This window comes from Eptatretus burgeri, chromosome 9, assembly GCF_056783735.1.
Source record: "Eptatretus burgeri isolate ZD-2024b chromosome 9, Ebu_testis_v1, whole genome shotgun sequence".
NCBI lineage: Eukaryota > Metazoa > Chordata > Myxini > Myxiniformes > Myxinidae > Eptatretus > Eptatretus burgeri.
In genome coordinates this window covers 84,082,709-84,097,870 of record NC_140969.1, presented here as the reverse complement: position 1 = coordinate 84,097,870, position 15,162 = coordinate 84,082,709, and the positions used below count along the sequence as shown (strand labels likewise).

Sequence of the window (15,162 nt, the reverse complement as noted above, 5' to 3'; positions counted from 1 at the left end):
ATGTGTGTCTGCATTATTTTGTGACCAACTATGACTGGTACAGCAAAGACAGCAATGGGGATAGATCTTACAGGAAGCAGTCCAAGCCCAGGCTTGTAAATCGCATGATATTTGATCCTGAAAGGGAAGATCAGAGACAATTCTACCTCGATTCCCTGATTCTTCTTCGTACCCTTCAGAGATGAACGTTCTCTTCTCAAAGAGAATGAAACTGATGAGGAAGCATTTCGTCGCCTCTTGCATTGTTGGGAGAGTAGAAGCCACATGGCCAATGTAGAGTGAACTGCTCTGAATCCGAATTGATCTCAGGTGAGGTCATTGGAGAAAAGTAATGATTTTATGTCAACTGCGATGATGGATTCAATGACCTTGCTGATTGGAAATTTGCCAATTGGTCTGTAGTTAAGGAGATCTGTTGTTGCACCTTTTTATATAATGCAGTGATGTTAGCTGATTTCCAAGCAGGTGGAAGATTATCTATGGTGAAAAAGGCAGAGAGAGGATGTGCAAGAGTAGCAGAGCAGGATTTTCAGACACGTGAGCTGATGCTGTCAGTCCAGTTGCAGAATCAGTCGACCTTGCCAGAAATTTCTCCACCTTCTTTGGTGCAAAGAGAAAAGTTCGAAAGTGCAATCTTGAGGTTGGAGAGGTGTTGTTTTCTGGCTCTCCTGAGAGTGGATACACACTGGTTGTGGGCTTTTTGGAATGATCCGAGGTTGCTTTCGGTCCGATTTGCCTTTCAGGCGAAAGTTGTTTCAAGGCAACTGACTCCACAGGATCTGGTGTACCCTGGGCGGGAGGATGGGTACCATAACTGAAGATGAGATTGGATTAATCTGTGCATAAGGATGAGTAGGTTTCTGTGGAAGAATTCCCAGGCTGAGTTAATATTAGGAGCGATAGATATAGGAGACCAGCCCCCAAGTACGATGGCTGTTAGTCGTCCCTGCCAGTTTTACTGAGTGAACTTCCAGACTCGCCGGCACGGAGGATGTTCTCTGAGAATGTCCAGAGAGATGTTGACTTTCACAAGTGCATGATCAGATGAACCAATTGGGGCAGAGTAAGAGCATGATACATTTCCAGGTAAGTTGGTCATCACCAAATCCAGAAGGGAGGATTTGCCATTTACAGAAATCTGGGTGGTCAAAGTTTACAGATTGAGTTGGTCCCAAGGAGTCACAGAAGTCCTTTGCTGAAGTGCCATGGCTGGTGAGAAAGGTGCCATCACCCAGCCAAGTTGCATGGGGACAATTGAAATTGCCATGTGTGAGGAAGACAAAGTTGGAATGAGTGGTTAAAAGTTTGTCCATGTTTGAGAGAGATGTAGATGCAGGAGTCACTGATTGGAGGATGGTACAACACACATACAAACATGAGGTGGGAGTGGAGGGGAAGTCACAGGCAGAAGTACTCCTGGGGTTGCGAAGGTGCAAGAGCAGTACACAGAGAGTGAGAAATGGAGTTATTGATGCACAGTGTGACTCCCTTCCAGGATGGTGTTCAGGTCTATCAAACGAGAGGGTATAATAGCCAGGAGAGACACTAAAAGGAGTCAGGGATGTCCTGTACGATGAACCATTGTATTAAACGGATGTCCGATTTATCGGCAGCAATCTGGATTGAGATCTGTCAGATTTGAGCAGAGGCCTCAGATGTTTGAGGTCCACACAGTTGGGGATGGGGAGAAGGAGCTGCTGATAGGGTGGAGGAATGTGGAAAGGTTGTGGACCTGGCACGAAGCCAGGGGTGAGGGGCAGGGTTGAAATAGAGGTGTGTGGTGGGACGAGGGTGAAGCAGATTGGGGGGGGGGGGGAGGGTTGGGGAAGGGTTTGACACTACAAATGGACATGAATTGGGAATTTATTGTCGTTTACACACAACCTCTGCAAAGTGGACGTCTGAGGATTTCCAAACTGGATAACGTATGATGTACTTCTTCATGGGTGAGGTGGTAAAAAAAGTTTTTATTTGAAGGCATGGAGGAAAATTCAGCTGTATGTGTAAGAGGATGCTGGATGAACTGAGCATTTAGGAGTGGAGGTTTTCTGAAATGAGCCTCGTCAAAAAGACAAGAAAGAGATTTTAATTATGAAGAATGAATGGGTTGTTCCTGGCAGAGTAAAAGGAGAGGAAGGCATTTTAAAATACATATTTTGAAGCGTGTTTTTAAAAATTATTTTTGTATTAATTTTTAATGACATTGAGTTTCTTTTTTTTATTTGGTGAAGATTCCATTTCGAGGGATCGAAAAGGAAAAGGAATGGAGAATTAAGGATTACGTGAGCACAGGAGATACTTTTTATTGTTTTGGAGTGAAGAATAGTTGTATGTTGTTTTTTTTTGGGGGGGGGGGGGTAAGGAGGGGAAAATGATTAAGCTGAAGAATCAGAAGTAACAATACATGTGGGATTTAAAAAAGACAGAGGCCGAAGAACAACTCGACTAGCAAGAGTAGGTCATTCTTTACCAGGGACACAAACTCAACGACGCAACACAAGATACGGTTTTGGACTGAAAATTGGATGAAAACCATGACCAGCAAAACGGGAATTAAAATGAAAAAGTAAAATAACGCATATGGTCCAGGGAACTTAGTTTCGGTGAACTGGAAGGAGAAACTACCGATCAGACATCCGCGTGCAGCAAACCCCAAACCGGAAGCGAATTATCAAATACCTTGCTTTGCACATAGTTATCTGTGATGTAACCAAGTTTGAATGGAAAGTGTAAATTACATTCTATTCATGTCTTGCATCATGAATATTTATGCTCTGCCCATGTGTTGCGTCATCTCCGCTGCAGAAAGCGAGCGGACTCTTCTCCGGTCTGGCAGGACGTGTGGTTTTATGGAAAAGGCACGGTTTTCACCGACGCATTTGTCGTATTTTCAATAAAGAAAAAGTGATTTAAAACTCTGCAAGTGTTGGTTAAACTGCCTGGAATCTTCTTATTCAATAATCTGGGCATGTACGCCGTTCCAGGATATCGTCTACCTTACTTTGCCAAACCTTGCTGATAGTATTGTATAATTTTGAGGTCATCTTTGAAAGCTTTTATTTCAGAATATAGATCATATGACTCTTTCAAATTCAGTGCCATGTTTCTCAATTTACAATGATGTTTTTCTTTTACAACAAAATTATTGTTGAAAGTAGTTTCATAAAAGTGTAACTTTTGAATCTTTGCTTTTCACCAGTCACACGTGAACTTGAGCAACACATTGATTAAAGTGAGACACGAAAGCCAACAAAAAATAAATTTTACAATTTTTAGTCCTAGGTGTACAAGAGTTCTGAGTTATCGTCGTGGTTCTTGTTGGGGGTCAATTTTTGAAATGTGCACCCGTTGGTCAGACAGCTGCCAGACCCCACCCACATTTGTCACTTGACCCCACCTACCATGCACCCAAACAAAATTATATGGCCACCATCTTGGTTTTCTGGTGGACCGAAGACATCAGTCCTGTAAGCCTCTGCTGATTACCTTCGCAAACTTTGTTGCGAAGGTTATGTTTTGATCGCTGTGTATTTATTTATTTATTTGTGAATATGTGTGTTTGTTTGTTTGTTATTCGCATAACTCCAAAAGTATTGAACTGAATCGCAGCAAATTTGGTGGGATGATTGGTTATTATCCGAGGACCATTTGATTAGATTTTGGGAGCGATCGGGTCAAAGGTCAAGGTCAAGGTCATGAAAAGGTCAAAATCGTCTTTTTACCATAGCGCGGTCAATTTGTATCCAATTTGCATGCAACTGATGCCAAAATGTTCAGAATTCAGTGCCCCATCTTGTGATATGTGACATGACACAATGACGTAATAACCCTTATTAGCGGTTGGGAGTCAAAGGTCGGGGGGGGGGGGTCACGACATTGCAAAATGTGTGGTGTTAGTCATAACACGGTCAATTCTTATCCGATTTGCATGAAACCAACACCAAAATGTTGACTGTTCTGTTCCCCACACTCTAATACCAATTACAAAATTAAGACTACAAAGGTCAAGGTCGAGGTCATGAAAAGGTCAAAATCATCATTTTGCCATAGTGCAGTCGATTTTTATCCAATTTGCATGCAACCAATGCCAAAATGTTGTGAATTCAATGCCCAATCTTGTGATATACGATATGACACAGGAAATTTAATGTTTTTAAGCCATCATAACACATATGAGATGGCAGATGTGGTATGGGATTAAATACCCTCACAATCAACGGTTTCTGGGGGGGGGGGCAAAATGTAGCGTTGGCGAAGGTATGCGCTCTACTGAGTGCCCGTTCTAGTTATACACTGCCTGGGTTTGTTGCGTCAGATTTCCATTGGCTTTGTTTGAGTCGAGTGTTACTCATGATGAGCGACCCCAAAAAATCTAATCATATGTCAAATAAAAATTATTAGTCAGGTTTAATCAAGAGGAGTTGAGTAGACAGAGGAGGCGAAAAATATATAGTTTGTATCGCAGGTTGTGACCACAGTCATTCTTGTTGTTCATTAAATTAATATGTGGATGTGACCTTGATTTGATGTGTTTAAAAACCAATTTGTGTTCTTGTATTTGATGGTATTGTAAATATACTTTGATCTTTTTATGAACTTCGGGTTTGACAAGATTCGGGCCTGAAACACTCGAGTTTTATCACCCCCCCCCCAACCCCCTTTGTGGTCCTTTAATCTTCAGATGCAGCAGGTCTCACCACGCGAAGAAATAAAAGCGAGCACGTGCGTTTCTGAGCTTTCTGCTTGGGATCCTCCACATGCATCCCCAGGCTTGGAAAATGGGGAGATGGAGGCTGGCGCACCCCAACCTAACTCTCACAGTCCCCCAGCACACTCTTGGGGTTCACGTCTCATCAACTCCGCACCTTCTGTTTCCTCATCAGCCGATGGCGGGAGTTCACCTGCAGTCCTCCAGAATGATTCTCCACAGAGGTTCACTGTGACCATTGCCAACTCTCCTGAGCGGCAGAGCTTTGTTCCAGAACCACCCCTTGCTGGCCAGGATCTCAGCATCACGCTAAGTAATTGTTTTGTATTTATTTTTCCATTGGCTCTGAGTGAAGCAGTTGATTTGCAAACTTGAGCAAATGTATGAGTTAAACTCTGAACCAATCCATGTATATTCATATACCTTCCACCATAACAAATTTCCTCAATGATCTCTCATGTAGAACTGATATCATCTGATCTTGTGGAGGATTGTTGTTAGGGCACCAGGTATAATCCCTACTCTTTCACCCTCCCCTCTCCCCTTGCCTCTTTTGTTTTGTATTTGCCTTCCCAATTAAGGGGTTTCCAATGGAAGCCCCCAGGAACAACCTGTACTTCACTGGCCCCCTGAGGTTGAAGGTGAGCACGCGTCAGAATATCCAGTCGTAAGCAGCCCTGAGGAACACGTTGTGGATCATGTGACGACGAAAGATGAGGAGGTCTCACCTGGGGAGATGCAAGTCGATGGACACGTTTGTGCAGAAATAGACATAGAAGATGACTATGAGGTTGAGATTGATGAGGATGAGGACGACGACGATGAGGAAAAATTGGAAGAACGACCTTCAAATATGGAAAAGCGACAAAGGGTCAAGACTCTTATTGAGCAAATCCCAACGGGGAAGGCTGAGCTCTTTGCATACAAGATTGACTGGTCCACACTCAACAAGGTGAGCTCGTGGTTGTTTGCAAATTGAAACATGAATTTGATGAAATCTCGAAGCTCCAAGCAAGCTTTCCAAATCGTGCCATTAGCGATACTTTTACCTTTTGCTTCTTTGGTTCTGACAACTGAATACTATGTGTACTGTTAACAATATGGATTTATCGGATGTGCCAGTGGAGAAACAAAAATTACTTTAATTGATAAAATAATTCTACTTTGGAAGAAGGGTTGGGTTCGCAAAATTGAAAACAAAAATACAATTGTATTAAAAAGGGCAATTTATATATAATCCTTTGAGCAGTCTGTCCCTTCTGTGTTAACATTGTCATGAGCAAGGTTAAAACTATGACTCTTATTCAATTGAAGTATCAACAAACTGAGAACAGAAATTCACCAAGTTACACAAAGCCAGTACAGTATATATCTGTTAATGTGCTGGAAGAGCAATGTGACTCGATTTAAACAGCAGAAGATTACTCTGATTAACTTTGCTTCACGTTAAAAGAATTCCAGCTGCAACAGCAAGCAACAAGATGCTCAACATCAGAATTATCAAAGTATAATGTCGTTTATTATTATTATTGTTATTATTATTTTTTTATTTTTTTATTTTTTAAAGTCCCACCTATTCTTCCAAAGCATTGCATTCCTGAACACACTCTTTGTATGAAATATTGTTGTGGGGCCGGGTCTCGGTGGCGAGCACAACCGCTAGGGGGAGCAGTAGACTCAGCTCCACAGAACACACCGGAATTTAGGTCGTACCTTTCGAATAAATCCGAAAGGTCACAGGTCCCTTATCGGACCGAAGATCGCCAATAGGTCGACCACGTGGGATAGGGTCAATTGCCAATTTCAATATACCTAAATACCCACGTCATCCAAACTACCAGGGAAATTCACCCTCGGCAGGATCCGAGCCGGATCCGAGTCGTACCCCGAGCGGAGAGTACCAGAACCCTACCGGCCAATTGCACGATTACGGGAACAATGAGGCCTCCTAATTCCCATTCGCAGCGCGGCAAACCAATGGAAGAAAGGACAAGGAAGAGCTGGTACATTCAACAAGAGGGGAATTTATTTATAACAATATTTGGGGAGGGGATCACAGAGCAGAGTTATCACGAATAAACAATGCAAATAATGTACAACAAAAAGCACTTAACAATTCTACTTATAGACGGGGCCCACGGACACACACACGCACACACAAATACCCAGAAAGAGATGGACCTCGAGGTCTTTATTATTCCTTCAGCTCGGAGGGAAGTCGAGCTGAGGGAAGAGAACGTGCTGCTACCTGGCCGCATTCGCGCGGCTCGACGTCCGCACCTTCCCGGACCACCAGTCGCCAAAGAACAGACCAGGGCAGCCGAACCCAGAGGAGGCGAGGCGAGACGAGGTGATCTCCCCTGATGAGATGGTCGACCTCTCGTAGTAATTGGCCAGACGAGACGCCTCGGATGCGCACGATGCAGTCATATCCGTAGCACACATGTAATTCCCATTAGACAGAAGGGGATGGATTCTAACTGTAGACATACTTATCGACATAACTAACTTTGGGACCTGAATGTTGAGTGCACATGGCTGCCAGATTCAGAACACTACCCCCTCCCCTTTTTGCAGACTGGTCCCGAGTCGTTGAATTTTCATGTGACCAGCATGTGTAAGTTTTCCACGAGTACGATTTACCTACAGATCCCTGAGTACGACATTTTTTATACATATCCCAAAAATACATAACCTCGTGTGCTCCGTAACTAACTAACAAACTCATACAGACGACTTAACTAAAATTTCCAGTGCTAAGATGAACACACAGGTGGGTTAAACTTATTTACAATCTCAACTAATATTTACGCTAACCATGGCCCAGGACCTGTCATCTGTGGGATAAAGGCACAGCAATGTTACCAGTTTGTGTGGGTGAGTGCACAGCAGCTGAAGGTCAGTCGTCCTCAGGGCCTGCTCAAAAGGTCCCCTTTGTGTTTCTTTCCGTGAAACTTCTTCTTCGTTCCTTTCATACCCCAGCTGCTGGAGGCAACTCACCCTAACACGGCAGGCCATGCACCGTCTCACAGGCCATTTGATGAGGTCTTTATGCAGAAGAGGTGGCCAGGCTACTTAATGCAGTCTCTAGCTTATGGAAATGGATGGAGAGGATGCAAAAACACAAAGAGTGATGAATGATGGGGCTGCCTGCAGGGCAGTCCTTGCAAAACACTTGCTGGATGATCCTGGCGCACATGGTTGGATGGTGACATGGGGCAATGCAAACAGGGGCAGCAGGCATGGGGTCATGACAAAGGCAAGCAAATGAGGCATGGCAAGCAGATGCGGACCAGCAACTGCAGCACAACAGGCCGGCATATGAAGCTGGCCAGCCTCGGGTATGGTCCGTGAGGTTCTGTGGAGGGAGTGCAGTGGTGCTGGCCGCTCTGAAGGTGGGCTCGGACCTAACCTACTGTCTCCCCCCAACCTATCGCCTTTGCCTGTCTTTGTCCACACCCACTCCCTTAGTTTGCAACAACGAACCAGCAAAATTTAGGCCCCTTTTTATTTATTTTATTTTTTATTTTATATTTTTCTCTATAATTATTTATCCCTAACCCTCCTTTCGTCCTTGTCTGGCGAACCTATCCTGTCAACCGAGCCTACTCCCAACCCCTAAGTTCCTTTTTTTTGGAGGGGACTAAGGGAGAGGCTAGCGTCCTGCCTTGAGGCCGAACAAAGCCTCAGAATAGCCTCCCACATAATCCAGCCATCTTACCAAGGTGGGTCCAGCGGCCTAAGGAGAGCGAAGGGATGGATGGTGCGAAGGGGTACATTTCTTTTCTAACTACCCTAAAACTTAATTTATTAACTTTAAACTACCCCGGGGCTTTTCCATACGCCTGGCTCTTTAAACTATAGGTTCTAACAACCATGATTCCCGTTGCCTGTGTTGGTGTCCATTATTAATTTGGGCCCTCCCACAAATTTTCACTCGTGCCCTTGCACAATTTCATGCCTGGGCAGTGTGGCTCACTTGGCAGGGATTTCCCTCCTGCCGGACTCTAACTGCGGCACCCCCGGGCCCAGAGGCTGTCTCCGAGATTACCTGCTCCCAATGAACGCGGGGAGTGCCCTTCCCGGCTACTCCCCCATATATGCCCACTTGGCATTCCTGGTGCTCCGGGTCCCATCCCGAGGGTCGCCCATGCCCACTACACTATCCGTGGTCCCTTGGACCCTTGGCCTACTCTGGCCGACTAGTCTGGTGCCCGGGGTGCCTTCTACTCGATACTCACCTTTCAACAGCCACGCTCCCAGCCGGTCAACGGACTCCTGCACCCTTCAAAAAGGTTACGTGCCTTCTTCCCACACCAACAACAAAACGACCTCCTTTTGGTAAATTTAACTAACCCACTAACTAACATTACACTGACCCTGGGGTCACTTGGGTGGAATTCACTCCTCCCCCCACTCATTCATTCGCACCATGCATTCCACATTCACTCCACTCACACACTCGGGCCCACTGACCCATACTCATTCATTGCACATTTTTCACTTTTCAATTCATACCAAACTCTAACACTACCATTCTGCTAACTAAATTCCCCGAACTAACTCATGTTCCCTCGTCGTCCCTTACACGAATGCACGTTCCTTTTAACTCTACTGCTAAGCTACATCCCCACTACACATTCCATGTCTGTCCATGCCTCCCGAATCCATTTCCCATTCTAAATCTAAATCTACTTTCCCACTAATTAGTCCACGGGCGCCATGGAGGACGGCTCATGCCTCCATGAGGCCAGTCTAACTAAGATAAACCTTTCCCGCCAACTAATGCTCCTATGCCCAAGCAGGATGTCTGCCACATCCTGCCGGGGCCGTGTACTTGGAGCAAGGGTTTCTAATTTATTTATTTTTGCACCGCCAAGGCGGCGGTCTGCGACTCGCTCGTCCGTCCCTTCCGTCGGACGATAACTGGGGCCATGTCGTCGCCCTGCGCATCGCAATCAGCGCTCACTTTCACGGTTCCCCATGTGAACCGCATGCTTCTTACCCGGCTTTCGTGCCACGAGATCCCCGGTGACGTCACTCGTACGCTGAACCTGCACGGCTTCCCGTGCAGGCCCGCCCGAGTATATCGTCCTGTGGACCCGCTCCGTGCGTTCCGCGAACAGAACACGTGGCATGCAGCACGTGATGCCCTGCACACGCACCCACGTGGGAACCCGCATATTCCAAATTTACCCAACACTCGCCATTTTAGCCATCCACGCGCTGGCTTCTTGAGTCGCGTTCGCCCAGGCCGCTCTGAAAACGAGGAACGGACCTTGGACGCAACGTTCCGCGGAGCCTGCGCGATTTCCAAAATAAACCCGTCCACCATCTGGGTCGGTCCGCGTACCATTCCCACACACGCACTTACACACGCCATGTTACTCTTACTGCTCACACATTCCAACACACCCACACCACTCATACACTTTACCACACACTCCGGGACAATCACATCGGGGATTCGCGTTACCACAAGAAATCTCGGGGTTTTCCATACCCCCCCCAAGCTCCGCGTGTACCCGTTCACATCATACACCCGCTCGACCTCGCACGGTCCGACCGGACTCACCTGGTCACGATCTGCTTCGAGGGAGCTTACCATCTCCCTCTGTTCCTGAGGGAGGCTATCCTGATGCTCGCACCGGGTCCCCATACACTCCACCAGCTCAACCCCATTGTCCCTCACTCATTCTATGTGTGTGTGCTCATCTTTTACTTTATCTAATTCGTTCCCCTCTTTTGATTTCTCCATCTCCGTCACCTCGTTTATTATTTCTGTTACTTCCTGGCTGTTCGTCTTTTATTTCCTGCGTCTCCGTCACCTCTTTTACTTTTTCCGTCGTCTCCTCGTGTCTCACCCAACACTTTTCCCCTTTAATTATGGTGGCGTCGCTAGTCGTCCCGACCTCACCCGTCTCCATCGCGGACCGACAAACTTCCACACTCCTCCTCGGTTCGGTCGTTTCCGCATGTGCAGGCGCCATTATGCCTCTTACGCCCCCCTGCAGGCTTAACACCATGCTCTGCATTTCCCCTCGCTGTGTTCGCATATCACCTCTCAGTGCCTGCATATCGCGCGCGTTCGCATCCATTTTGTTTCCCATCGCATCCATTTTGTCATCCATCCGTTTTTCCATGTTTTGCATCAATAGCTTCATTCCCTCCATAATCCGGTCGAAGTCAGATGGTCCCGACGAGGCCGATTTGCTTCGTTCGGGCACGGTTTCGCTGGGGACTGGGGGGGAAATTTGAAGGAGTGGGCGCTCGTGCGCCGCCGCCCCCACCGCACCCATTAGGGCCTCTGCGTCCGATCGCGGGGAAAGTTCTTGCATGGGGGTGTCCTGGACCATGGATTCCTCTAAACCTACCATTATCTCTACACCCACCTGCTTCAGCTCATCTTGGCTCGCCATGTTGCGTTCCAGGAAATAAATTTTAAAAAGCTCGTAATTTGGGGAAACGGGGGGGGGGGGGAGAGGTTTGCTCCCGACACCCCTGATCCGAATCCCGTGAATTTCTCTACGGAGGGGGAGGGGCCGAATCGCACTCCTGAATACCAATTGTTGTGGGGCCGGGTCTCAGTGACGAGAACGACTGCGAGGGGGAGCAGTAGAGTCGGCTTCACCGAACACACCGGATTTTAGGTCGTACCTTTCAGATAAATCCGAAAGGTCACTGGTCCCACCTAAATACCCATGTCATCCAAACTACCGGGGAAATTCACCCTCGGCAGGATCCGCGCGATCCAGGCCGTTACCAAGCCGGATCCGAGTCGTACCCCGAGCAGAGAGTACCAGAACCTTGCCAGCCAATTGCACGATTACGGCAACAATGAGGCCTCCTAATTCCCATTTGCAGCGCGGCAAACCAATGGTGGAAAGGACAAGGACGAGCTGGTACATTCAACAAGAGGGGAATTTATTTATAACAATAATTGGGGAGGGGAACACAGAGCAGAGTTATCACGAATAAGCAATGCAAATAATGTACAACAAAAAGCACTTAACAATTCTACTTATAGACGGGGCCCACGGACACACATATGCACACACACATACCCAGAAAGAGATGGACCTCGAGGTCTTTATTATTCCTTCAGCTCGGAGGGAAGTCGAGCTGAGGGAAGAGAACGTGCTGGCTACCTGGCCGCGTTCGCGCGGCTCGACGTCCGCACCTTCCCGGAGCACCAGTCGTCAAAGAACAGACCAGGGCAGCCGAACCCAGAGGAGGCGAGACGAGGTGATCTCCCATGATGAGATGGTCGACCTCTCGTAGTAATGTGCCAGACGAGACACCTCGGATGCGCGCGATGCAGTCAGTCGCAGACCAGACAGAAGCGCGCTCGAGCACACAGGATGCAATTCTCAATCCTTTCTTCCGTCCTTTGGGGTGAGGTCCACTCCCCCGTCGCCTGCTCTCATTGGGTGGACGGCGTGTCGCGGCTCCGCATTCTTGCAAAGGACCGCTCTGGTCTGCGTTTCGCCCATTGGGCGGAAAATGACGCATACTCTTATTTGGTGTGCAGCCAGAACGAAATGCTTCGTGTCCATGTTTGGTGCGAAATCCACACCGCCTGGCATATGGAATTCCACCCACGCACGCACCCACATGCTGGCGAGTGCACGAAGAATGCCGCGAGCAGAGTGTTGTTGTTGTTGTGCATGTAAAAATCCAAACTATAAAATAATCTGATGCGCACACATGTAATTCCCATTAGACAGAAGGGGATGGATTCTAACTGTACACACACTTATCGACATAACTAACTTTGGGACCTGAATGTTGAGTGCTCATGGCTGCCAGATTCGTAACAATATAACCTTTCACTTGTGAAGTTTGATACCAGTTCTTATGCTGTGATGCACTTGCTAATGGTATTTTGCTGTAGTAGTTACAACAGCTTTTTATGAGTCTGTAACTCCCATAGCCTTTGGGGGAACTATTTATTACCCCTACTACTGAAAGTGGACAGAGGTTATGTTTTCACCACTGTTTGTTTGTTTGTTTGTTTGTGTGTGTGAGCAGGATATCTCAAAAAGTTGTAGACAGATTCGGCCAAAACTTAGTGGACAGGTTGGGTGTTTGACAAGAACGAATTTATTTAGTTTTGCTGAAGATTCGGATCCAGATCCAGATACTATAATTTTTAAGTGATTCTTTCCAATTGTGAGAGAGTGCTTAAAACGATATAGAGCATGATATTTCAAAAGACAGATTCAGACGAAACTTAGGGGGCAGGACATGAGAATTTCAGTGATTCTTCACCATTGAGAGAGAGGGCTAAAATGACACAGTGGCCTGCAAAAGTATTCACCCCCCCCCCAATGTTTTCACATTTTGATGCCACCTGAGCTTATTTCATGATGCTTTAAAATCAAACTTTATTTATAGAATCTTCACACCCTATTCCAAAGTGATAAAGCTAAAAAAAATGCAGATAAAGTCTGAATAAGTTTGATTAACAGAGAAAATCAGATGATTCTTGGTTGCATAAGTATTCAAACCCTTTGCTGCTGAAGTGATTTAAGATTAATTAGGCAAATTATTTATTTGAAAGGTTATAAAATAAGTATAAATGGGTTTCACCTGTATGTGATCAGTGGTTTAACTGAAAAAAATATGCTCCTCAACTTATCTCAGGAGTTTTAAGGTGCAACGCACTTGGTTAACCAACAAGGCAAACATGAAGACCAAGGAGCTTTCCAAAGAAGTCAGACATAAAGTGGTGGAGAAGCACCGTTCAGGTGAGAGTTATAAGATTTCAATCACTCACTATCCCTTTGAGTACGGTGAAATCTATCATAAAGAAGTGGAAGACGTATCACACCACCCAGACTCTATCCAGATCAGGTCACCCATCCAAACTTAGCAGCCGGGCAAGGAGGAAACTTGTTCAGGATGTCACACTCAATCCAGCAATGACTTTGAAAGAGCTGCAAGGCTTTATGTCCAACATGGGGGTCAGTGTTTATCAATCAGCAATATCTTGTTCCCTTCACAGAGCTGGCCTCTATGAACAGGTTGCAAGAAGGAAGCCGTTACTGAAAAAGACATCTAAAAGCTCGTATGGAGTTTGCGAAAAAACATCTTAATGATACAGAAGGCATGTGGGGAAACGTTTTGTGGTCAGGCAAGACAAAAATTGAACTTTTTGGTCTAAATTCAAAGCATTATGTCTGGCACAAGTTGAACACTGCACATCACTCAGTTAACACCATCCCTACTGTCAAGCATGGTGGTGGCAACATCATGTTATGGGGTTGCTTTTATGATCAGTAGGGACTGGCAAGCTTGTCAGGATAGAAGGGACAATGGGTGGTGCAAAGTACAGGAGAATCCTTGATGAAAACCTGGTTGAGACCGCCGCAAATCTGAAACTGGGTTGGAGATTCACATTTCAGGACAAATGATCTGAAGCACAAAGCTAAATATACACTGGAGTGGCTGAATCAGAAGAAAATAAATGTTCTTGAGTGGCCCAGTCAAAGATTTGAACCCTTGAATGATTTGAACCCAATTGAATATTTATGACGAGACTTGAAGATTGCAGTCTATTGACGATCTTCATCAAACTTGGCAGAACAAGAACAATTTTCATATGAGGAATGGGAACGATTTCACCAACTCGGTGTGCAAAGCTGGGAGAGACCTACCCAAAAAAGATTTGTAGCAGTCATTGTAAAGGCGTTTCCACCAAGTCCTGACTATCCTGGAACGGCCTCCGTGTCCAGATTTTTGAGTAATAATGCTCCAGGCAGTTTAACCAACACTTGTAGAGGTTTAATTCACTTTTTCATCATTTAAAACGCTCCAAGTGCATTGGTAAAAAACTGTGCTGACATCCTGTGAGATGTATTCGATTGTGAGGTGTTGCAAGGAGGGAGGTTTGTGTGGGAGTGAGTGAGGTGGGGGGGGGGTAGCTTGGGGGGGAGGTGAATTGCTCAGTATTTGCACAAGCTAATTGCCTTGGTGTGCAACAAAAAAAAGGTGCAAAAGCCATGAAGGTGGGTTTTAGGGAAATGTAGAAGGCATTTGGTTGGAGAAATTGGTTCCATTTTGATTTATTTTTGTGATGGTCTTGAATCCCAATGAATTCCAGAATGTTTGTTACAACAGAAACTGATGGAGAAACGAATTAAACCTTGGGTTAATAAGAAAATTGTTGAATACATCGGAGAAGAGGAACCCACTCTGGTTGACTTTGTATGTTCGAAGGTAAGCACTTAATTGATGTTTTCTCATTATTTTACTCACTTGACCCATGATAATTTGTTTGAAATAACTTTTCGTGTACTTTTAAATATAATGTGCAGGCATTATCATTCTAAACTTAAGGTCTGATAGGATAGCTTCGACCTAAGAAGTATGCTCACACTCCTCGGAGCTGTCTCGCATGGGTTCAAATCTCGACCAAGCTCTGAGTTTTGTTTAAACTGATGTGATTACCT

At 45.8% G+C, this 15,162-nt stretch overlaps 2 protein-coding genes across 2 annotated transcripts in view; both read left to right on the top strand.

Moving 5' to 3' along the window:
- LOC147020485 (uncharacterized) overlaps positions 1–15,162 on the top strand; it is a 77,351-nt gene that overhangs the window by 17,626 nt on the left and 44,563 nt on the right. The window lies entirely within an intron of this gene.
- LOC147020486 (RNA-binding protein 25-like) overlaps positions 1–15,162 on the top strand; it is a 146,633-nt gene that overhangs the window by 107,730 nt on the left and 23,741 nt on the right. Inside the window, exons 14-16 of the mRNA XM_085895857.1 lie at positions 4,682–5,021; positions 5,290–5,660; positions 14,831–14,929. Of these exons, the coding sequence (XP_085751983.1) occupies positions 4,682–5,021; positions 5,290–5,660; positions 14,831–14,929 (810 nt within the window). The remainder of the gene's footprint in view (positions 1–4,681; positions 5,022–5,289; positions 5,661–14,830; positions 14,930–15,162) is intronic.